This window comes from Euleptes europaea, chromosome 12, assembly GCF_029931775.1.
Source record: "Euleptes europaea isolate rEulEur1 chromosome 12, rEulEur1.hap1, whole genome shotgun sequence".
Classification (NCBI taxonomy): domain Eukaryota; kingdom Metazoa; phylum Chordata; class Lepidosauria; order Squamata; family Sphaerodactylidae; genus Euleptes; species Euleptes europaea.
The window spans coordinates 59,104,694-59,127,592 of NC_079323.1; the positions used below are offsets into that span (position 1 = coordinate 59,104,694).

General features: G+C 42.0%; 1 protein-coding gene across 3 annotated transcripts in view; it reads left to right on the forward strand.

Annotated features, from left to right (window-relative positions):
• ITSN1 (intersectin 1) overlaps nt 1-22,899 on the forward strand; it is an 89,853-nt gene that overhangs the window by 49,354 nt on the left and 17,600 nt on the right. For 2 of the 3 annotated variants that reach the window (XM_056858744.1, XM_056858745.1), the window contains exons 25-27: nt 1,911-2,032; nt 4,598-4,715; nt 10,025-10,216. In XM_056858744.1, coding sequence (XP_056714722.1) covers nt 1,911-2,032; nt 4,598-4,715; nt 10,025-10,216 — 432 coding nt within the window. Of the gene's footprint in view, nt 1-1,910; nt 2,033-4,597; nt 4,716-10,024; nt 10,217-10,514; nt 11,339-22,899 lie in introns of those variants that run through there. The other variant, XM_056858746.1, reaches the window with a different exon arrangement.

A 22,899-nucleotide genomic window follows, 5' to 3' on the forward strand; every position in this document is an offset into this window, starting at 1 on the left:
AACTTATGGCTATCAACTGGCCATTTTTATCGTCGCAGTCCCAAAACAGTAAGCTCACATTGTCCAATGAGACTGCGAAGAAATCCATAAGCCAGTAATTAAATGATGTGTCAAACATTGCCCCACTCTTGCATCAGGGTATGTCAAAAGGTGAGCTTGAGCCTGCAGAACTCAATTCACCTGGTACTCGTCAGTAAGAGATAAGGCCTTGTCCTACAGATTTGTTGCCCTGGTGACTAACAACCTTTAATTTAGGGAGGAAGAAAGGAGGTTGTAAAGGCCTCACAGCTGCGTCTTATCTTTCCCCCCACAGGAGTGAATCTTTCAAAAGTGAAACCGTTCCCACAGCAATAAATTGCAGGCTAGAATGTTTGCATTCCAACCACTCAGAGTCTAATATCAATCTAGAGTAGGCCAAAAGCCTGAACCAAAGAAATTATAACAGCAAGGAATTATGGGGACCCATTTCCTTGACAAAGGCTATATTATTTTGTAATGTCTTCCCAGTCATTGGCAAACCAGAGAGCCAATGTGGTGTAGTGGTTAAGAGTGTTGGGCTAGTATCTGGAAAACCAGGGTTTAAATCCCCACTCATGCCATGGAAGCACGCTGGGTGACCTTGGGCCAGTCATCCTCTCTCAGACTAACCTACCTCACAGGGTTGTTATGAAGATAAAATGGAGGAGAGGAGAATGATGTTAAGCCACTTTGGGTCCCCATTGGAGAGAAAGTGGGGTACAAATGAAGTAAATAACTAAATATATTAGAGGAGCTAAAGAATGAGTGGAAATGAGGAATTTAATCTTAAACTATTGGTATGCATGGGTTGGATCCAGAGAACTGTGAGTAGAGCACTTTCCATAAAACCTGTCTTCACCACCTTTCCTTCCCCCTGTATGCCTCAAAATGCTGCTCCTGAGAGTCTGTGATCCCTCAAGTATGCGTGGAAATGACCCATCTTGCCTCCCTCCCTGATAAGCTCTTGCACAAGCAGGGCAGGAGATGGTTCACCTGAGGGATGATTTCTGCTGAGCCTGCATCCCATGACATTCCCAAAGATCTCTGACCCCCAGGAGCAGATTGGAGAGGAGAGACTTAGTGGGCTGGGAAGAGGCTAAGTCTGCTCAGTTATTTCCATCCTGCAGTTACTTAGATCTAAACCTTTCTTGAGCCTTCTGTATTCTTTCTTTTTCATTTACAAACCACTGGCACCAGGATAATTTTTAAAAGTACACAGAACCAAAAGACTCAGTAAAATTGTATACTTGAAAATATAGGATCAAATGCAACTGATTATGTCCAGAATACATATTGATTTACCTTAGAGGCATTATAGGGCATTATTTCTCAGTTGATCTCAGTTACTGAAACCCTAAATCTGCTTGCATTGATCTTCAGTCCCCTAGTCACTCCCAGTAGTTATTCTGCTCTGTTTGCCACCACTTAACATTTTTTACTAATGTTGTGGTTAGTACCATGCTTGTACCATGCTTGTTTCCAATAGCAGCAAGCTCCAGCTTCAGGGGTACCCTACTGGATATCTGATTTCAGTTGGTACCTTAATAATTGCCTTTTTGGGCCCAGGGCTAGCCACCAGCTGGTCCTTACTTATGCAAGGCACTCTCTGGGAATTGCCATCCATTTCAGCAAAACCTTTCCGGTTTCTTCAAGGATCCAACACCCTCAATGTGACATTCACCACTCTTCCCTTGGATAATATATATAGTTGTCGCTGGTGTTTTCTCCCTAAATGTGCTTTAAACAAATGTATGCTGTAGTGAAATTCATACATATTTCAGCTTGTATGTTTAAGTTAACTCAGTCTTAGTGTAATTGGTGGCACAGTTAAACGTGTGAAAAACTACTTTTTCAGATTAATGTTAAATGAAAATATTTATTTTAATTAACAGAAATTGCTCAGGTTATTGCCTCATATACTGCGACAGGCCCTGAGCAGCTTACGCTTGCCCCTGGTCAGCTGATTCTTATCAGAAAGAAGAATCCTGGTGGATGGTGGGAAGGAGAGCTTCAAGTTAGTCACTCTTATTTTTATCTCACTTGTGTACAAGACAAACCTTTTTGAATAAAACTTACTTTTGCAATAAAATACAAAGCTAATACTTTTAAGGTGTTCTCCCTTAAATTGAAATGTAAAATTTCCAGACATTTAAATGCCAAGGATGAAGAGAAAGCAGTTTGTTTCAGAGGGATGTGTGTGTGTTTTTCCTTCATGTTTGGAAAAAACTGAAATATACTCAATCCTTTTTATCAAACCTGGACATAGTTTACTGTTTTAAAAAACAAAATGCATCATTTTATAATTAATTTGGTATATAATTTGCACTGCCCTGACCTGGATGGCCCAGGCTAGCCTGATCTCGTCAGATCTCAGAAGCTAAGCAGGGTCAGCCCTGGTTAGTATTTGGATGGGAGACCACCAAGGAATACCAGGGTTGCTGTGCAGAGGAAGGCACTGGCAAACCACCTCTGTTAGTCTCTTGCCATGAAAACCCCAAAAAGGGGTCGCCATAAGTCGGCTGTGACTTGACGGCACTATACACACACACACACACAATTTGCACTACTTCAAATTTAATTTAAAAATTAAATAGTTGTGTGTGTGTGTGTGTGTGTGTGTGTGCGCACTGCAAACTGTTAACCTGTTTGGCTAATATTTGAAATGGGGCAGCATCGCAGTCCACGCAATATGAGTTATGTTGTCTTGTACCACAGAATATGGGCAGAAGACAGGGAAAGTACTGGTAGCTCTCTCACAGTTGGAGAGGTTTACTGTCATTGTGCTGTTAGACTATGAAAAAATCCTGTATGCATACACCTTGTGTTATACCTGCATTTAATCATATTTTGCCTGTGAGCATTTAACAGCACTAAAGTATAGAGAAAACAGAAACATCTATAAAAATACTACTCATAATCTAGCCTAAAACGAACCAGACCTGCAAAGGTGGTGTAGATTTAAGAATTAAATGTGTAGTCAGAGGCAGATGGGGGCTAAAAACAGGACAATAATAGAAAGTGAATTGACTACTTGGTCTTTGTAATTTGTGGTCAGTGCTGAAGACCAAAGGCACATTGTATTCTTGATTACTACTATTCATAATATTAACAAAGATTTGCTGCTTTACTACAATTAAATATGTTCTAAGTTGCTTACCAGGATGAATGAGGAGTTGAGACTGAAAAATAAGGAGGGGAGAAAAATTACAAGTGGGGTTAGACAAATGGCAGATCATGAAAGGAAGAGAGCAAAACAAAGGAGGAGAAAAGCGTGGGAAAGAGTTTTAGAAATGTAGGGAAAGACAACAAAAAGGTTTAATTTTTAAATTATTTTTTGCTAGTACACACTAACAGGGTTGTCCTTTTGCAAAATCTAGCAGTGCAGGAGCTGAATGAAACTGAAGAAACAAAGAAATCATAGAGAATGACCTTGTTAGGAGGCTGCAGACTAGCAATGACAGTAGCTTGTCTTAGCTGTTCTTGCCTTGCTCCACTGCTGGTTTGGCTGATGGGATAAGTGGGATCTGACCAGCAAATGGTTTCCCTCAGCCTCGTGGTAAACTTTGTAGAAAGGCAAAGGCAGTAGATTCAGATACAGTTGTATGCTGTGCTCTACCTGTGCCTCTAGTGGCTGCAATCAGAACTGCATTAGGGGACAAGAATTTTAAATACGTTTGGTGAATATAGGATGACCCTGGCTTCAGGGGCCCTGCAGCTGACTTGGGACACCTGAATTTTGTCTCCTAGGATTTCCTGGTCCCCCCTGGCAACTGGCAGGGGATGAGGGAAGGGAGGCCAGCGGCAGCGTGCCGATGTCACTTCCAGAAGTGATGTCATCATGTCAGCACCGTTGAGGGAGATGCTGTTATTTGGGCAAAAACTCTATGGTAGAGGCTGATTTTACCATAGAGTTTTGCCCAAATACCAGAACGTTTCCCTTGACATCGCCGATAGGATGACATCACTTCTGGAAGTTATGTCATTGCACCGCCAGGGCCTAGACCTCATTTTTTAGCTAGGTAAGACCCCTGCTGGACACCTGGACAGCGTCGGGGACAGGGGGCCCAAATTGGCAGATCTCCCATGCCCTGCAGGGATCTGGCAGTCCTGTTGTCTCCCCAGTCCCACATCTCAGTGGCCCTGACTGGAGCCATAGTTTTCTTGATTCTTTGTGCAATTAAATAAGGGAAGAAACTGAATTCATGGGACTTAATCATGTGCTATATAGCAACAGAATTCTATTTGCAGAAATAAATAATGAAAAAGTGGTACTGTTTGGAGAAACATGTTTTAAGATTCAGTAGTGAAAAATATTGATATATTCTTATAAAAGCATAGTCTCCGGAAAAGCTGAGAATATTCCATTATCAGTGCCATCCTAAATATAATTAGACCCTTCGAAGCCCATTGACTTTAGTAACTTTAGCCTGGTGTAGCTGTTCTTAAGATGGCACTGTATGACTGTTAAGTAATTTGTCCAGTTTTTTAGACTTCAGAGACGGCATTTAGCTTGTGCTTCTGGTTGTCTGCCTAGAATAACGTTCACAGACAGAATTCTAAAGTAGCGTTTTCTCATTAGGCTCGCGGGAAAAAAAGGCAGATAGGTTGGTTTCCTGCTAATTATGTGAAACTCCTGAGCCCTGGTACTAGTAAAACAACACCAACTGAACCACCTAAAGCAACAGCATTACCTTCAGGTAAGTAAAACGGCAATATTTAATCACATTTTTCTACCTATGATTTAGATACAGTCTGTCCCTTCAGGCTGTCCCTACAGTCTGTCCCTTGTACATGAATTAGTCTGCTGTATGAGAGTGGGCCACAACCACTGGTTGTTGCAGGAGATTCTAGGACATCTTCCAGAGAGCACAGATAAGTTCATCTGGGGCACCAGACAGGTCTTCTGTCACCCCAAGAGACTAGAGGGTGGACCTCAGAATACGCCCCACACCTTGGATAACATTGATTGAGGGGAACAAGTTGCCATTCAGGAAGCTTGTTCACCATTATTGATGTTCTCAGTAAAGAACCCTTGGTAAACCTCTGAGGAAAACTGCTCAGATAGACTGTGGAGGTGAAATAGCATCTCATGCTCACAGGTCTTTCAAAAATATTTGCTTCTCTAACCTCATGTCAGTCATACTGCTTTTTCATTTTAACTGTGTTTGCAGAGAGCTATAGTCTAGTGACTTAGCATTGTATTTTTATTCTGGCTTTTATCAAATAAGATTTTGGTGGCTAAAACACTCTCCATTCAAAATTAGTCCATAAAGAAAACAATATAAATTCTCACTAGTGTGTATTGTATTTAGTCAACCCAGCTTGAGGGGTGAAACAGAGATGTCAGTTTCCAAATGGAAGCTGCATTTAATATTGTTCATTATCACTTGGATTAGCACAATTAGTCAAAATTCTTCAGCAGGACTAACTGCAGTGATTGAATCAAGATGGCTCTTCAATGAGAATGATAGTTTGATAGTATCAGTTTATATGTTACCAGAATTTTGCTTGGGATTAATTATATATCCACTTATTTAACGATGTGTTGATACTAGGGCTGTTGAAATTTTTTTTCGGTAAAATCCGGATTCGGCAAAATCTGGTCCATTTTGATCCGGGAAATGCCGAAGTCCGAACTCCCCCCCCCCCTTCGGATCCATGGGATTCGGCGCGAGATTTGAGTTTGGGGGGGAAATTCGGCCGAATAAAGCCATAAAAACCACATTTGCGCCTTTTTGCGGCTACGGGGGGCATTTTTGGGGGTAGAGCCCCCAAACTTTCAGCGTAGCTTGAGGGGACTCTTCTTGCAAGAACCCCCAAGTTTTGTAAAGATTGGATCGGGGGGGGCAACTTATGGGGCCCTGAAGGGGTCCCCCCCTTAATGTGCATCTTTATTCCATTTACAGCACACTTGCAGCTTTCCGTGGCTTGGGGGGGCATTTTGGGGGGTAGAGCCCCCAAACGTTCAGCATAGCTTGAGGGGCCCTTCTTGCAAGAACCCCCAAGTTTGGTTAAGATTGGATCAGGGCCCCCCGACTTATGGGGTCCCCCCTTTTCCCTATTGGGATGAATGGGATCAGCCGATCCTGTGTGCATCTACAGAGCAGCAAATCCAAGGGAAAACCTCCGTGCTAACCATTACAATTCAAAGCAACACGCAACCTTTGGAGTGTGCAATTGAAATTTGCAAACTCCAAGGCAGAGCCACTCTGGCTATGCATTGCATATGGCAGTGATGGCGAACCTTTTAGAGACCGAGTGCCCAAACTGCAACCCAAAACCCACTTATTTATCACCAAGTGCCAACATGGCAATTTAACCTGAATACTGAGGCTTTAGTTTAGAAAAAACAACTCATACATTAACATCTTTTGTCTTAAAAGAAAAACACAATAACAGAGCTTTATATGCTTTGCACACTCCTTTGCACACTTTTACCACATGCATTTGGAAAAGCAAACCTTTTTTGTGGGGGGAGAGGGATAAAAACCAATACTAAACAGACTTTGGGCCAAGGAAGCATCTTTAAAAGTCTCAGCAAACCCTTTTGCACACTTATACCACATGCCTTTGAAAAGGAAACCTTTTTTTTGGGGGGGGGGGAGATAAAAACCAACACTAAACAGATATAAAAACCAACATTACACAGTTTTTGGGCCAAGGAGGCGTCCTTATGGGTCAGAGCAAACCCCTTTCCACACTCCTATCACATGCATTTCAAAAACCAAACTTGGGATGTGTGTGGAAGAGATGAAAATCACCACGTCTAAAAAAGGTGTGGGGAAGGCACCAGGCTCAGTGGGCTGGTTAACAGTGAGAGTCATTAGGCAAGAATGCAAACAGGAGCAGTGTGCGCCCCAAGAGCAACCCAGGGATTTGAGATTGCCTTTTTGCCTCTCCTTTCTCCTGCTGCAGCTTGGACAAGTCGCCTGCGCTCTCCCCACGTTCGCTGCCCAAGCAGGGGAGAAAAGAGCCAGAAGGGGTGGGGTAAGAGGAGAGCTGATTGTTCAGCGGCCCCTTTAAGAGTGGGAAGGGCACACAGACAGGAACCTCTCTCCTTTCTCCTACTACAGCCAGGATAAGTCTCTTGCTCCCCACATTTGCAGAGCAGAACTCTGTGCTGGGGTGACGGCGCGCATGTCCACAAAGAGGGCTCGGAGTGTCCGATCCGGCACGCATGCCATAGGTTCGCCACCACGGGCATATGGTATTAATTAACTCAGCAAAAAGGTGAAAAGGAGCAGGTGACTTGGGAGACAGTACAAATGTATTTTGAAAGTCACATTTTGCAAAAACAGTTTTGAGCAAAACAGACCGTGCTAAAAAAAAAACAGAGTTTGTATTTTCTGCCCTGCTCCTTCTTCTCATGGTGGAGGGACGCTCCCCCCTTATGCAAACGACCCCACCAAACTCAAGCAAGTCTCACCAGCACCACCCCCACCTCTCCAACCAATACGGCGCCGCGTTGCACCCCCCAAACGAGGAAAAAAATCCAAGGCGCAGGGGATCTCATGCAAGCCACGCCATTGCACTCAACCCCAGGCTAGGGGCAAAAACGGGAAAAAACACTAAGGAGGAGGAGGCACGGCCTGGGTGCCGAGCGGGGAGAGACTCGCTAGCCGCCGCACAGACTCAACTTTAAACTTTAAGACTTTAAAAGCAGAACACACACTCCCACAGAGGCGAGCGGGCACACACCCCTCGGCAGAATGGGTGAAAGCCTCCTTTGGCTCCCCCCCCCACAGAAACTGCCCCCACACACAGAGAGACTCTGCTTCCCCCCACACACACACACACAGGGGAAAAATTATAGCGAAAAGCCCCAAAATGGGTCTTACTGTGGATGTCTTCTGTTCCATCTGGGAGGACTGAGTAATCAAATACGATTCCATTTAAGCACGGGAGGTTTTGCCTTGGATTTGCTGCTCTGTAGATGCACACAGGATCGGCTGATCCCATTCATCCCAATAGGGAAAAAGGGGGACCCCATAAGTCGGGGGCCCCTGATCCAATCTTTACAAAACTTGGGTGTTCTTGCAAGAAGGGCCCCCTCAAGCTACGCTGAAAGTTTGGGACCTCTACCCCCAATAATGCCCCCCCCAAAGCCACGGAAAGCTGCGAGTGTGCACACGCACCTTCCCCCACGGGGATCTCTCTCTCACACAAACTCTTTCTCTCCCCGGGCTGTGCAGCAGCTGGGCTCACGCACTCAACTGATTGGCCAGGAGAAGACCCAGCTTGGCCACCGTTGGCCCCGGGAGAATGCTGCTTACTAAGTGACTGTTATGCTGTTGCTTCGGAGCACCCAGATTCACCGAATTTATCCGGTGATCACGCCGAACTCATCGAATTCGGCACATCGTTTTTCCACCTTTTTTGAGTTTGGTTGCATCCAAACTGAAAACCCCCGAATCGGGGAAAATCCGGCTCTTTTTTCGGTTCGGACGAACCGAATTGACAGCCCTAGTTGATACCTGGCTGAAGAATTTTCATGATGCATTGTGGATTAAACTGTGCATTCAAGATGGGTTTATAGAGCAGCATTCCCTTTCAATATCAGGCTACATGAGCAAAGATATTTCAGTGGCTTTACATGGATATATAGCCTGTTCTTGACAGCATTCTAGCTGCATATATTCCAGTACTTTACGCTACACAATTTATATTTTAATTCCCTTCAAATACTGTAGTTGTTTAGTCCAGTGTTAATTGTTTTCCCTGGAATTAATATGTTGGACAATTTTCACTTTTCATTGTGTGTGATTGTTGCCTGTTCAGTGTTGCTGTTTAGAGATGTGATTTTTTTATATTAATGCTTATGCCATGTTCACATATTGTCCTTCTTTATGGTATGGTTTTAATCACCAAATTCCCTCCTCTTTTCTGAGATCACAAAACCCAGTAGTTAAAGCTGCCATTATTTGTGGCATTCAACACGACAGTAATAAGTATGGTTTAAGTTTGGTCAAATCATGAGGTGGTTTAATATGGCTCAGAATACTGTTGATTAACAGGAAACATTATATAGAACGTGAAATCTAAACTGTTTAATGAGCAAATGTCTTACAAAAAAATAACTCTTCTCTCTTAGTAATGGTAGTCATAACTTTATTTTGACTGAAACAAGTTGAACAGACATTTGCCTTGCTACTTTGTTTATTAGTCTGGCATATGTCCTATGGTGTGAGGTGGATGTAAACAGCATAACAAGACATCTCTTAATAGAAGAATAGTACAGCACACAAATTTGTAATGTAATAGGGACTCTCCCAAATTAAGATAAGACACAGATTACTTACGTTCCTGGAAGTGCTCATTTCTTCTTTCCGACTGGCAGATGAACAATCAGATTAAAGAAAAATCTCCCTCCCAGCTTTCTTCAAAATCCATAGAAAAGGGACTGATTCCAAGGGTACATATAAAACAATACATGCAGGTCAATAGGCAGCTGAAGCCTCCCTTCCCTGTGCCATTGCAACACACTGAACAAACATACTGGCCCAGTATTGATTAAGTTGTCTGTCTTGACCCAGTCCCCATGTTTCAGCTGGACTTTCTTGTCCCAATGGTTAAAGTACCATATACTTTCATTCAGCTTAAACATTTATCTGCTCCTTCCATACTGGTTCTCTTTTCTTCCCTCTCCCATCAGCGCTGTACACAGCGACTGTACACAGCGGCTGCAGACAAGCAGCACTAGTTCTCTGTGAACTTGGTCCTACAGAGGAGATTGCATATGTGAATTAAACACTAAATGTGCTTGCCTAACCGTGTTTCCTGCTCACGTTAAATAGGCTTGCACGAGCCCCATCTGAAGGCAAAAACTTTCCAGAAAGCTAAGGCTCATCCATAACCACATGGCTTAGTATTTGCTGAGAGAGTCCTGCTTTGCTTCCCTATCAGATCAAAAATATGTGAACCAGGACAACTTAAGCAGGGTTGTGTGGATAATTAGTTTTTGTTCAGTGGACATTTTCCATCTCAAGCGCTGTTTGTTGTCTTACAGTGTGCCAAGTAATTGGTATGTATGACTACATTGCACAGAATGATGATGAACTGGCATTCAGCAAAGGCCAGATCATTAACGTCCTTAATAAAGAAGACCCTGACTGGTGGAAAGGAGAAGTGAATGGGCAAGTGGGTCTCTTCCCATCCAACTATGTGAAACTGACAACAGATATGGACCCAAGCCAGCAATGTAAGTGACTATTTTCTCACAGTAGTTGCTTACATAGTTTTTTAAGACATGCAGCATTGCTGGTATTCTGCTGTGTTTTGCAGAACTTGGCTCTTGTCCACTGCAATTGCCTATCTCTCTTTGAAGACCTTCTATATTGCAAGCCTAAACATGTGTTGGTTTTTAGTTCCATTCCCTTTGTAGCATGTTACCTTTATCATTTTTGCCCCATGCTGTTTACATGCCTGGCTCATTTTCCTAGCTTGAATTTTGCTCATTGTTTTGTTTTGCTTATGTGTTGTTTTCCTCCTTTTTCTAGGAATCATATGTTGTCCATCCCCCACTCAGGCTTGAAAGTCCTCAAAGAGACCCACTATCCCATATCACTGTCCAGAGGGATGATGGGAGATGCAGCCTTGATCATGTGACTTCCAGCATGATCATCTACTGCCTTCTGAGTAGAAGAACACACTGCAGAGCAGTTTACCTCATTTTACATTAGTTGCATGTAATCGCAATGTTTTTATTTAATATCTACAGATATAGAAGCAAAATTACAAAAATAAAAAATCTTTAAAAAAACACAGGATAGTGGGTCCTTTTGTGGCTTTCATAGTTATCTACCTTTTCCCACCTTGACACAGGTGCTTTAGTAGTATAAATATTATTAAATGCCTATTTTAGCCTTTTAAAGGAAAACCTTTTGTCACTGCAATTATGTTATTGCAAAAAGACCCACTATCAAGGAATGCTGCATGTGCTATTAAAATTGTTCCAAATGTTCATAAATCTGAGACGTGTATTTTTGATTTTTCACTTGTCCAATGTTGTTGGTGTCTTTTGTCTCTTTTTCATTTTGTACATTTATTAAAAAAAACAGGATTTAGTCTGGTTTAAAGGAAATTAAAATGTGCTCAGTCACAAGTTCAGCTAAGGTATTTTGTTTCTTGTACTGTTATGTATTGGGTGGTGTTGTAGTATATGTGTGTAATACATCATGGACAGAAGAAATTAATTCCTTCCATGTACAAGAGAGAATATCGATGTGTAATACAGTTATTTCTATTATGGTATATTTTGCACACTTACTTGTAACTACATATAGTAGGGCACCTTTTTGTTCTGTGTCTCAGACTGGATTTTTTTTTTTTTACAATTTCATATAAAACCAATAGATTACAACACTAGTTCGTTTCTTGAGACTTAACATGACATTTTTCAAGTTAAGTAAAGTTTTATTATCACTGTTACTTTTTAATGACTATGGAACAGCATCCCTTGAACAAGTAATTATCTTGACAAAAAGAATGTATAGAAATACCTTCCTGCAATTAATTTCCAATGTTTACATTTTTTAAAACTAGACTGTGGAATTTATACAAGTAATATTAAATGGAGCTTACAGTCACATTTATGTAGATGCTCTGTAGTCTAAGCTATGTTCGTCGTTGAGACATTAGTTACATGCTTTTAATGAAATGCCTGGTTTTGCCAGCACACAGGTAGAAAATCCCTATGCCTCAAGCACAATATAGAAACTCTACTAATGACTTTAACATTTTCTGCTTATGTATTTCTTCTGTTCCTAATTTTATGCTGGCAGTGTTGTAGAATTCTTTTATCTCCATTGATGTGGTGCAAAGAACAAGTGAAGCTCCTTATTCAATTGCACTTCAGTATTTTCATTGATATGAATGTAAAATATATAAATATATAAAACCTGCAGCTTTAACAACTGTAATACAGCCTTTACAATTAGCTACATGTATAGATAATTAAATTCTTCATATAAAATCTAGAATAAATGTCTCTGTGTTCTTGTTGGATGAATACATATCAAATTTAGCAACATTAACTAAAAGAAAATACTCAAATCTCAGATTTCACCCACAAATTGTCATCTGCAGCAATACCTTGTAAACAGTTGCAATTTTCCCAACCTGCTTCCCAAACTTCAGTCTTTCCTAAATGGCCAGTTGAAAATGGTTGATATGGGTTTTCTGTCATTACCACTGCACTACTTGCCTGTGATGGTGCTGACTACTTCTCCAGCTACTTCTGTTTGAGATTACTATCAGCCCATTCCTGAGGAGAAGGGCTGAGCCGGTGGCTGGAGGCGGCACTGCTGCACTACCTCCAAAGGAGGATTCAGCGCCCGCCCCCCACTGAAGCCAAAATGCTGCCCTCACCCTCAAGCCCCATGGGGCCGCTCCATAGGGTTCCACAGGGATACACCACCTAAAAAGGTGGTGTACATAGAGGTGAGGGCAAAGGGGGCATTCCCAGCCTGAAAGGGCTTAGGAGGTGGCCTAAAGACAGCTCCTCCCCTGGACCGCCCTGAGAGTCTGAGCTGGCATCCTAGGAGAGGGCAGCGTGAGAGGCTGGACACCGGCATCCGTACCAGTCTTGCCAGCACAAGGGGCACAGGCACAGGTGGAAGGGGCACGGATGCCGGCGCAGGCCCCTGCGCTCCTCCGAAGGACTTTCAGCCCTCAAGGTCAGGAATGGGCTGTTAGTCTAATATTTATTTGTACTTTGTCAAATGGTTTTTCTTCAGCAATGTGATCATGGTTGTACATGGTTATGCATTCTGGTATGATACCCAGATCCATAGTATTTAAAATATTATTATGCAAAAGTATCTCAAGAGTCAGGGTATTCCTTCTTCTTTTGTTCCTCTGTCACTTTGTCCCGCACTAAACTGAAGGGATCATGCTATGTAGAAAGCCAGCATGGTGCAGTAGGAACATAAGAGGCTGCTGGATTCAGCGAAAGGTTCCTCTTGTCCAGCTTGCTGTTTCACACAGTGGCCACCAGTTGCCCTGGAGGGCTAAACAAACAGGCCACAGAAGCCAAGGCCCACCCCTGCTGCTGACTCCCAGTACTGGTATTCAGAAGCTTCCTTCATCTGAAGGCTCCCTTCAGTAACCCTGGCTAGTAGGTATTGATGGACCTCTCCTCCATGAATCTGTCTGACCTTTTAAAGCGCTCTGTGCTGGTGGCCATCATTACCTCCACTGGCAGTGAATTCCACAGATTAATTACTTCAGTAAATAAATATTTCCTTTTGTCCATTCTGAACCTATTTTCCAACAATTTCATTGGGTGCACCGAAGTTCTAGCATTATAGGAGAGGCATAAAAAGCTCCCCTTATTTACTTTATCTCATGCATAATTTTATAAATCTCTGTCATGGCATCCATCTTTTTCTAGAATGTAAAGTCCCAGATTCTCCAGTCTTTCTTCATAGGAAAAGTGCTCCAACCCCCTAATAATCTTTGTTGCCCTCTTTTGTACAGAAATTATGAATAGAAATTGAATGTGGATTGGTATACCTGGGTTCAAATCCTATTAAGCTATAAAACATTGGATAGCCTTGGGAAATTATATTTTGAACCTCAGTTAAGGAATATTAATGAACTTCATAGATAAACTGTTGTAAATGTAAAATTGTTGTAAATTTTTGTAATTCCACAGAAATGTGAATACTCATAATAAAGTATATTTAACCACTATCATGCAGAGAGGGAGAAGAAGCATAGAGAGTAGTGGATCAGAATACAGCTCTGTAACCAGCAAGGCCTTTCTTAAGACACCATCATTTTGTGTATGCCTTGGTTGGTATCCATTAGAAGCAAAGCAGTCTCAGTAGCTGCCCGGAACCCTTGCTTGGCTTCATTGCTTGCCTCCTTTGGAGATAATTGAAAATATACCTGTTCCAGCAGGCCTTTGGAAGTGGCTGTTGTGAATTAGGTGATTCTGCTACTGGTCTTAATTTTGTTTTATTGTTAACTGAATTAGTTTTATTGGTTTTCATTATGTTTTGTGAACCACTAGGAAGAAATTGGTTAAAGCAGAATAGAAATATAGTAGACATGACTGGTTGAATAATTTGACGATGAAAAGAAGGCATTCACCCTTCCTGACATTTGTTTAATAACACATAAATCGGAGGTGGTAAAGATTGCAAAATTTATATATATTTTGGCTGCCTATTTTAAAGGATAAGGGGAATATATTAAATATTTTGGCCATTGTGCTTTAGTGTGGTCCTGCTTAAGACCTATTGGTCATTTGAGCAGAATCATTAAAGTAAACCAGTTTTAATGCTTCTGAAGAATGAAAATCTATTCCCATATTGAAATAATTCCTAGTGGTTTAAAAGGGCCCATGTATTTTGTTTTTAGCCCAACAAGCAATGACTTGCTATTGTTAAGGGGGTGAAAACAAAAGGTATGCTTGGGAAATTACTAGACAAAAGTTTACAAAGATAGTTTTCAGAATAAGTAGAAGTCTGAAAGTATCCATTGATGAATGGATTTCATAGGCACTACTTACTGGTTAAGGTGGATGTTGGCATTTTGTTCACTTAGGGGCCCCCACTAAGGGCCAAACTAGACTACTTAAAAAAATTTTTTTTAAAAAAAAGGTCTAACATGGCACCGTATCTCCATGGCAGACTCAAAGATGTAATATCATCTGTGGTGGCTCTCAGTCCACTACCCTTGAATCTCTTTAGATGACATAGTTCCCACGAATACCTACTACTTGGAAAAGCTTTGCTTGTTGAAGAAAAAAATTAGTTTGTGTTTGTGTGTATGTGCGCTAATAGTCTTCAGGTCTGCACATCCAGTGGCAAAAGAGTACCACTAATTCATCAATATGTGGATGATACCCAGCTCTATATATCCTTATCCAAATCCCCTGGTGATGCGTAGAGGGCTTGAATTACTGCCTGGCTGCTGTGGTAATCTGGCTAACAGTGACAAATGGAAACTAACCCTGAGAAGACAGAAGTAGTTCTGGTTGTGAAGGCAGAGATCTTGAAGAACATTGTGCTCCCCACTTTTGATGGAGTTCAACTGACCCTTGCTGATTCAGTTAAGAGCCTTGAGGTTATACTGGACCCAGTGTTATTGCTGGAGAAGCAAAAAAAAGGGGGGGGGCTTTCTTTCAACTCAGCCTAGTCCAAAAGATGACCCTTACTTTGATACGGCTGATCTGGCCAGCTGGATCCAACCACAGTAACAAAATTAGTAGACTACTGTAATGCACGGTACATTGGTCTCATCTCAAAATCAATTTGGAAACTCCAGTTGGTGCAGATGCTGCAACTCAGCTATAATCAGGAGCAAGGTGGAGAATGTATATCACTCCCATCCTGCAGGCACTTCACTGGCCGCCCATCAGTTACTGGGCTCAATTTAAGGTATTAACTATAATAACTATAACATACAAAGCCCCCCATGGCCTTGGACCCTCCTATCTGCGAGACCGCCTCTCCCCCTATGCTCCACCATGACAGCTTCGCTCATTGGGCAGGGTTTTCTACAGGTACCACAGTGCATATAGGCAAAATCATGAACTGCATGTACATATGCCTTCTCCATTGTGGCCCCCACTTTATGGAATGGCCTGGCTGAAGAGGTCAGGAAGGCTCCCACTCTCCTGGCTTTCTGCAAACCATGCAAAACTGAATTATTCAAGAGGGCTTCTCTGTGCAGGCAATAGAGTTGCACTGTACTAAGTGTTTCACAAAATTACTTGAATAATTATTAGGGGCTGTGGTCTATACTATGTATAGCTTGTTGAAATCATTTAATGTGTTGTGTTAATACTTATGTTTTGCTTCAGTTCTATTTTTAGACTCCTGGTTGGTTCTACAACCCTAATTCCTACTGCAATATTGGTTGAATGTCTCATCCTGTCGATTGTATTGACTCGCTCTGTGTAATCAGCCTTGAGTCCAAGTGAGAAAGGCAGGCTATAAATAACCTAAATATATAAATAAAATAATAAAGCTGTACATTTTCATTTTTAGTACTGAAGGATTAACATATTTTAAAAGGATTGTACAGTTCAATTTTATGATACTGTGATCACATATCAGATTATGTCAAAAGCAGGGCAAGCCCCCCCACCCTCAGTCACCATGCCCATGCAGTATTCTGGTGTGTGCGCATCCTCCTCCTGCCTCTCCAGTTGCCCTGCTTTTGATGCCTTCGGACATTACTGGGTTTCTGAAAACTGATATCTTCCTTTTCTGCCTCCTTCCCTGTCAGTTTGTTTTAAGCTTTTGGGAGCCCACTCTGCCAGAGGGCTGTCAGGCAGTGGTCCCCCTTGTCTACCTGATGGGTAGGGTGGTTCTGTGGCTTTGAGGAAAGGGTCTCACCAGATACAGGGAATATTGCCATAGTGTTCCCATTGGGGTGGGGTTGGTTGCTGTGGGTAATCAGCAGAGCAGAGGGTTAAACTTCAGTATCTGGCATGTTTGATTAACTGACAACTCCCATTCCCCATGAATGGCAGATAACAAAGCTTTTATTGTACTGTCAGGAGCAGGCCATGAGGATGGTATGCGGTAGTGCGATTGTGCTGCCTCCAGGTGCTGTTGTGCTATTCTGTCCAAGGCCAGTCTATGCCCCGTGTTTAGTCTTCATAGATTCCCATACTGTGGGAATCGCCAAGTACTCCTTCCTGCCTCTGGGAGGGGGGTTGCCTGGATTACCAGTTATCTCCTTTTGCTTTTCCATATATGCCATGTACCTTGCCTTTGCCCCTTACTAGTGTCCTTTTGAATATGGCTTCGGAAACCTGTTGATTCTAACCAATAAAACTGCTTTCGTGGACTTGCTGTCTGCTGGAATCTGTTTATGGGTTTGCCGCAGGGCTAGAGCTTACATATACTTCCTTTCATTAGTCCTGAATCTATTTCTAGTCAACTTCTAGTATTGTTTTTTTTTTTTAAAGGTAAAGGTTCCCTGTGCAAGCACCGGGTCATTCCTGACCCATGGGGTGATGTCATATCCCGACGTTTTCTAGGCAGACTTTGTTTGCGGGGTGGTTTGCCAGTGCTTTCCCCAGTCATCTTCCCTTTACCCCCAGCAAGCTGGGTACTTATTTTACCGATCTCGGAACGATGGAAGGCTGAGTCAACCTTGAGCCGGCTACCTGAAACCAACTTCCGTTGGGATTGAACTCAGGTCATGAGCAGAGCTTGGACTGCAGTACTGCAGCTTACCACTCTGCACCACGGGGCTCTTTCTAGTATTGGTAGCAGGAGAAAACTCATCTGCTTTACAGCTATTTTTAATTTTATAAAACCTCTACTGTGTCGCCACTTGTTTTTCCTAAGGAAAAATGCCTCCAAAGGAAGATATGCCATACCTTTCTGTACCTTTTTTGATTTGGTTTGAACTGTTGATTTTTAATGTTTTCTGGTTTTAAAACTCTGCAGTCACAACCAGCGTAATAAATACCTGGTTCCATCTCTGCTTTGCAAATGGAAGTTGCTGAAAAAGTATCCAAAAGTTAGAGGTTCTGATGCATAATGCATCATGTTGCTATCGGCCTAATCAGCATAAAGGTTTCCTCTAAGTAATACCTTATTTAGCTTCTCAAAACTGATTAATAATCTGCTGGCAGAAAGTACACCGTGTTAAATGATCCTTCAATATTTACTATCTTAAAAGAAAAATACCAACTGTAAATTCTATGCAGATTATTGTATCTATATAGACAGCAGCAGAAAAAGAGGAAGACCCAACATGAGATGGATTGACGGTAAAGGAAACAGTGGCCCTCAGTTTACAAGACCTGAGCAAGGCTGTTAGTGATAGGACACATTGATTCATAGGGTCACCATGAGTCGGAAGCAATTTGACGGCACTTAACACATACAATTGTATCTATGATGGCCTTTTGTATAAGTGCAGCTCCCAACCCAATAGGTACACAAAGCGAGGAGCTTTGGGATTGAAGCAGCTAATTTTTAATTCTGAACTGTCATATTTTCACATTTAAAAAAGATTACTTCATATCAAAATTATCTCCAATATGACCTAGCTGTCTCACTTAATTGGGCTCACATTCTTAACTAAATTTTTTTGAAAGACTTCAAACACCTTACGATATTGCCTGACCTCATGTATTCTCACACAAATCTCCTAAACTTGTATATATACCTTAACACATTTTTGGTACTTTCAGTCATGACATCAATTTATCAGAAATGATGATTAACAAATTCCTCATGCATGTAATTCTTTGTTGGCCTTTAACCGATAAACTAACATTTTGAACTATGTTTTTTCCTTGTCCTTGACTGGGCCATTCTCATTTATTTTTGGCACTCCTTACACCTGGATCTAACCCAAATTATTGTTCTTATCTGTTATAAACCAGATTTGTCTCTGAACTACCTCAAAGCTGTGTGTGGACCCAAAACAACTTCATTCTTCATCACGCATATCCAAGTATTTACGAAAACCAGGTGTTCCCTGCTTGTAGCCACCAGAAGTGCTCTCAATGACATTGCTAGAAGTTTGTGTGTTGGTGGCAAGTCATTTATTTAGGAAATGTGAGTTCTGTCTTTAGCTCAGTGATTGTTGACTTGGGCTACATGCTCCCCCAACTGGGGTGCTCTACAAATCCTGAGGAACATTCCTGATTTTAGACAGCCACTTCCAACTTTCTTCTGAGGGATAACCTACAAGCCCCCCCCCTCACTTTTTCATTTGCTAAACAGCCTGTTTTGACACTTGAAAAGGCCCAGAGGGTGAGAAACAATTGCTCCTGGAACTACTACGCCATGTGCCTGTTTTGAATGAGACCTTACAGCCCTTTAAAAACAAACAAAAAAACAAAAAAACTACAACTTCTAAAATGGTGGTAGCCATGGGGATGGCCCCATGACGCACTGTCTCTTGTAATTTGGCTCTGAGAGCAACCCAAAAAGAGAATTGTTTTATACTGCTCACCCTGCCCACAGGTAAAATCCGAGATATCTCCCCATGGCCCTTAAAGTGACACAGAGCACATAGGAATCAAAACTAACAATAAGGAATTGGCTGATGGCCATCAGTCTTAAGGGTCTCTTCGAACGTATGTCTGAGATCAATTGGTCTGTAATTGTATTTAAAATGTTGCCTTGTGTCCGGAGCACTGTTTCTGTGTCCGAACTTTTTGTTTATCTTTGAGCTTGTTTCTCAGCTCCTATCCTCCCAAGACCACCTCTTGGTTGAGCCCTTCCTTTGAGTTTTCAGTTCAGCCCCAGCAGAGTTTTTCAGTGGCTGCTCCACCATTATGGGGTGTCCCCGCCAAGGAGGTGCAGAGGAACACCTTCTGTATAAAAAAATAAGATCATTTTTAGGTAAGCGTTCTGCAGTTAATTTCACAAGGAGGATATTAATTTGTGGGGGGGAGTCATATATTTTTTTTTCTTGTCGGTTTTCTTTTAATTGTTGCCTGTGGGTCAAGTTTAAACCATCTCCTGGAGTTACAACTGATCTCCAGATGACAGCAATCACTTTCCCTGGAGAAAATGGCTGATTTGGAGGATGGCATTATGCCTTCTGCTCTCCCAACGCCTTCCCCCAGCTGCAGCCCCAAATCTTCAGGAATTTCCCAACCTGGAGATGGTGATCCTGCTTTTGAGCCATGGTGATCAGTGGGGAAAAGTGGCCTATAAACATTTTAATTCTATTAAATTGGGGAAAGGCATTCAGTGATAATGTTGTGACTTGGTTGATAATAATTGATTAAAAGTTAATAGCCACAAATCTATTTTTAGGTGAAGTGCTCAGAATTGTGTATTCTGTGTTTGGCTGTGACACAGATTTATATAATTTCTTTATGCTTGCTGTTTGCTGCTGGGAAAGATTAAAAGGAAGATTAAAAGAATAACTTAAGAGAATGAGTGTGGTGTAGTGGTTAAGAGTGGAGGACTAGCATCTGGGAGACCCGGGTCTGAATCCCCACTTGCTCCATGGAAGCTTGCTGAGTGACCTTGGGCCAGTCAGACTCTCTCAGCCTAAAATTGTTGAGAGGATCAAATGGAGGAGAGGAGAATGATGTAAGCCGCTTTGGGTCCCCATTGGGGAGAAAGGCGGGGTACAAATGAATTAATTTGTTTTTTAAAATAAATGAGCTAAAGTTGTGTTTCCTGTTTCTACTATGCAGGCCTATGTCAAAATAATGTTTTGGGACTGGTGTCCTCTAAGAGGGTGAACATGATTGACAAATTCCAGAGGAGTGCTTGTTGCAGCAAAAAAGAAGAGTCTTGTTGCACTTTAAAGGCTAACAGGTTTATTGTGGCATAATTACTGTGGAGCCCACTTCAGGAGATAAATGAAGCATTATCAGCAGCTGGCAAACATATAGACATGTATATGGAAGAAAAGAAATTGTAAACAGTAGCATCACTAGACCATAAAATTAAAGGGGTTGTATTACTCTAAGACAGTTCTATGCAAACCCCAAATATGTACAACATAAACACAGAGGCAGTGCTCACTTCAAAGGTATGTCGCACTAATTTGCCGGCAACCATAAGAAGCAAGCAAGAAAGGATGAAAAGCTAGCAATGAGGGAGAGCACCCAGAGATGCAGCATGGAATGACTGATACTGTTTGTAGCCGGAGTCCCCAACATGGTGCCTGTGGGAGCCATGGTACCCACCAACACTGTTTGTGGTGCTTGCCAAGTGTTTTTAGGAAGTGGGTGGGCCAGGTAGGGCTTTTGCCTTGCAAGGCTTCTGACTGACTCGATCGGCTGCGCAGATTTTTTAAAAATGTTGCTTTGGCAGCAGCTTTCCCCTCAGCACAAGGATCTACACTTGTGTTACTGAAGTTAAGCTGTGGCTGGCTCTGCCTCTTGCAGCAGCAGTTTTGTTGCTGTGCCCACCATGCTGTGTCAGAATTGTGCCCACAGGTTCCAAAAGGTTGGGGACCCCTGGTTTATAGAGTTCTATAGTGAAGATAGGGGGCAACTGTACCCTTAACTTAATTGTAACATGGATCTTAAAAAATATTGACCCTGGGGAGGTGAATGTACTCCTGTGGTAAATGCCATGACACAAATGGAACGTGTTGGTAAGCTTCGAATTTAATGCAACTCAGGATTAGAGTTGTGCAAAAAAAAATTATTTTTTTTTAGTAAGTTTCGGGTTCAGGTTTTTTAGGCCTTTTTTTTTTTTTTTAAACAAATTGGTAAACTCGGAATAAGTTGAATACCCATACCGGTATTCAGCTTATTTCCGGATTTACTGAAAAATTCAGGCCCATTATAAGTGGGGATTGTTTCCGAATCTCCTGTGGGGGCATTTTTGGAGGTAGAGCCCCCAAATTTGCGGCATAGTTGCAAGGGACTCTCCTTAGACGGTCACTGACGTTTGATAAACTTTGGGACAGGGGGTCCAATTTTATGGGCCCGCAAAGGGGTTGCCCTCAACCTCCTGGCATTTGTGAGCCAAGCTGTCCATCGGTTTTCAGGTTCAGAAGTTCAGTGTTGCTGAGGACTGGCGGAAAAATCTGGTTGACAGGCTGGCGCCTCAAAGTGTGGGAGCTCAATTCATATCTGGGGCGCATAGCATGATGTCCATGCAAATTAGTTTCCAAACTGAGGAAAACAGGTTAAATGCAAGAAAAATAAGGCACGGAAAACATTTCTTTTGGTGGCAAATGACATCCTGTGAACAGTCCTTTATTATGGTCATCAAAAATCTGATTTCAAGAGATGGTCATGTTGCGGGGAAACAAAGCCTCTACTCGGGGCGACCTTCAGTTTGAGAGCAGGTTTTCGGGGGGAGGGTGATATTGGAGCCAGCCGAAGTCATGACCAAGGCACCTCTTGTGAAGGAGATTGCTCATCCATGCAGGTGAGCAGTCTTCTTCAAAAGCCCAATAAGTAATTGTAGAAGCTGGCTTTTTTTGGTTGGGGGGGTATATCCCTCTGGACTGGGTGAGCTGTCTTTTAAAGTGCAAATCAGCCCACAGCCTGGCTGGTCAGACCAAGTTGGCTCTGATTATATGACTCCCACCTGAAAAGGGCCCCAACAAAGCCAGTTAAAAAAAGATAGAAAAAAGGGAGAAAGCGCATAGAGCAAAGGCAAATAGCCGAACCTGGAAAAGCCGAATATTTATTCGTCTTTTTTGAGAATCGCCTATTTGGCTTCAGGGAGACTCCCAGATTTTAGCGTTGGGTAAACCCAAAAATTACTGAAACAGCTAATTTTGGGTTTATTTTCAGTTTGGATTTATTGATATGCACAACCCTACTCAGGACCTTGTAAATCTGCATTTGTGGTCAACTTGAAAAAATTGAGCAGCACATTATGTTTTTGGAAGTACTGAAAAATTCTTGATTTTAAAAAAATATGTATTCAATAAAATAAACAACAAGAAATTCTTGATTTTCAGTCTTAATCCTGAATATTACAAATGGAAATTATGTTGGTCAAAGGTTAGTCATTGTAGTTGATATATAAATAGGATAGCATGTGAAACAGAACATAAATGATAAGAACCTACTCTACTTTTAGTTTGATTTAGAGGTGGATATTACTTAAGTGTGTTCTATGAGACTGCTTCACCACTAACATTTGGATCAATAAAATATTTTACAACCTATGTCTGATACTTATTTTCATGTTGCTAATGGGCAATTGAAAGCCACACGCATACACAAAAAGTCTGTCACTGGTGTTCTGGTGAGGTGCACTTTCTTCTCCCATTGGGTCATGAATAGAAAAGATGTGAAGCATGAAAGCTATCAGGGACCCTTCAAGGGAGCAGGGAGGCAATGTCTCGGAGTGGAGTACTGTGATTCTCCACTGCTGCTAGTTCATTCCCTGGTAATGACTGGTGGGAAGGCCAGTCCACTGGCAGGACATTGACACATTAGGACAAGGGATGGCTGGGGAGAAA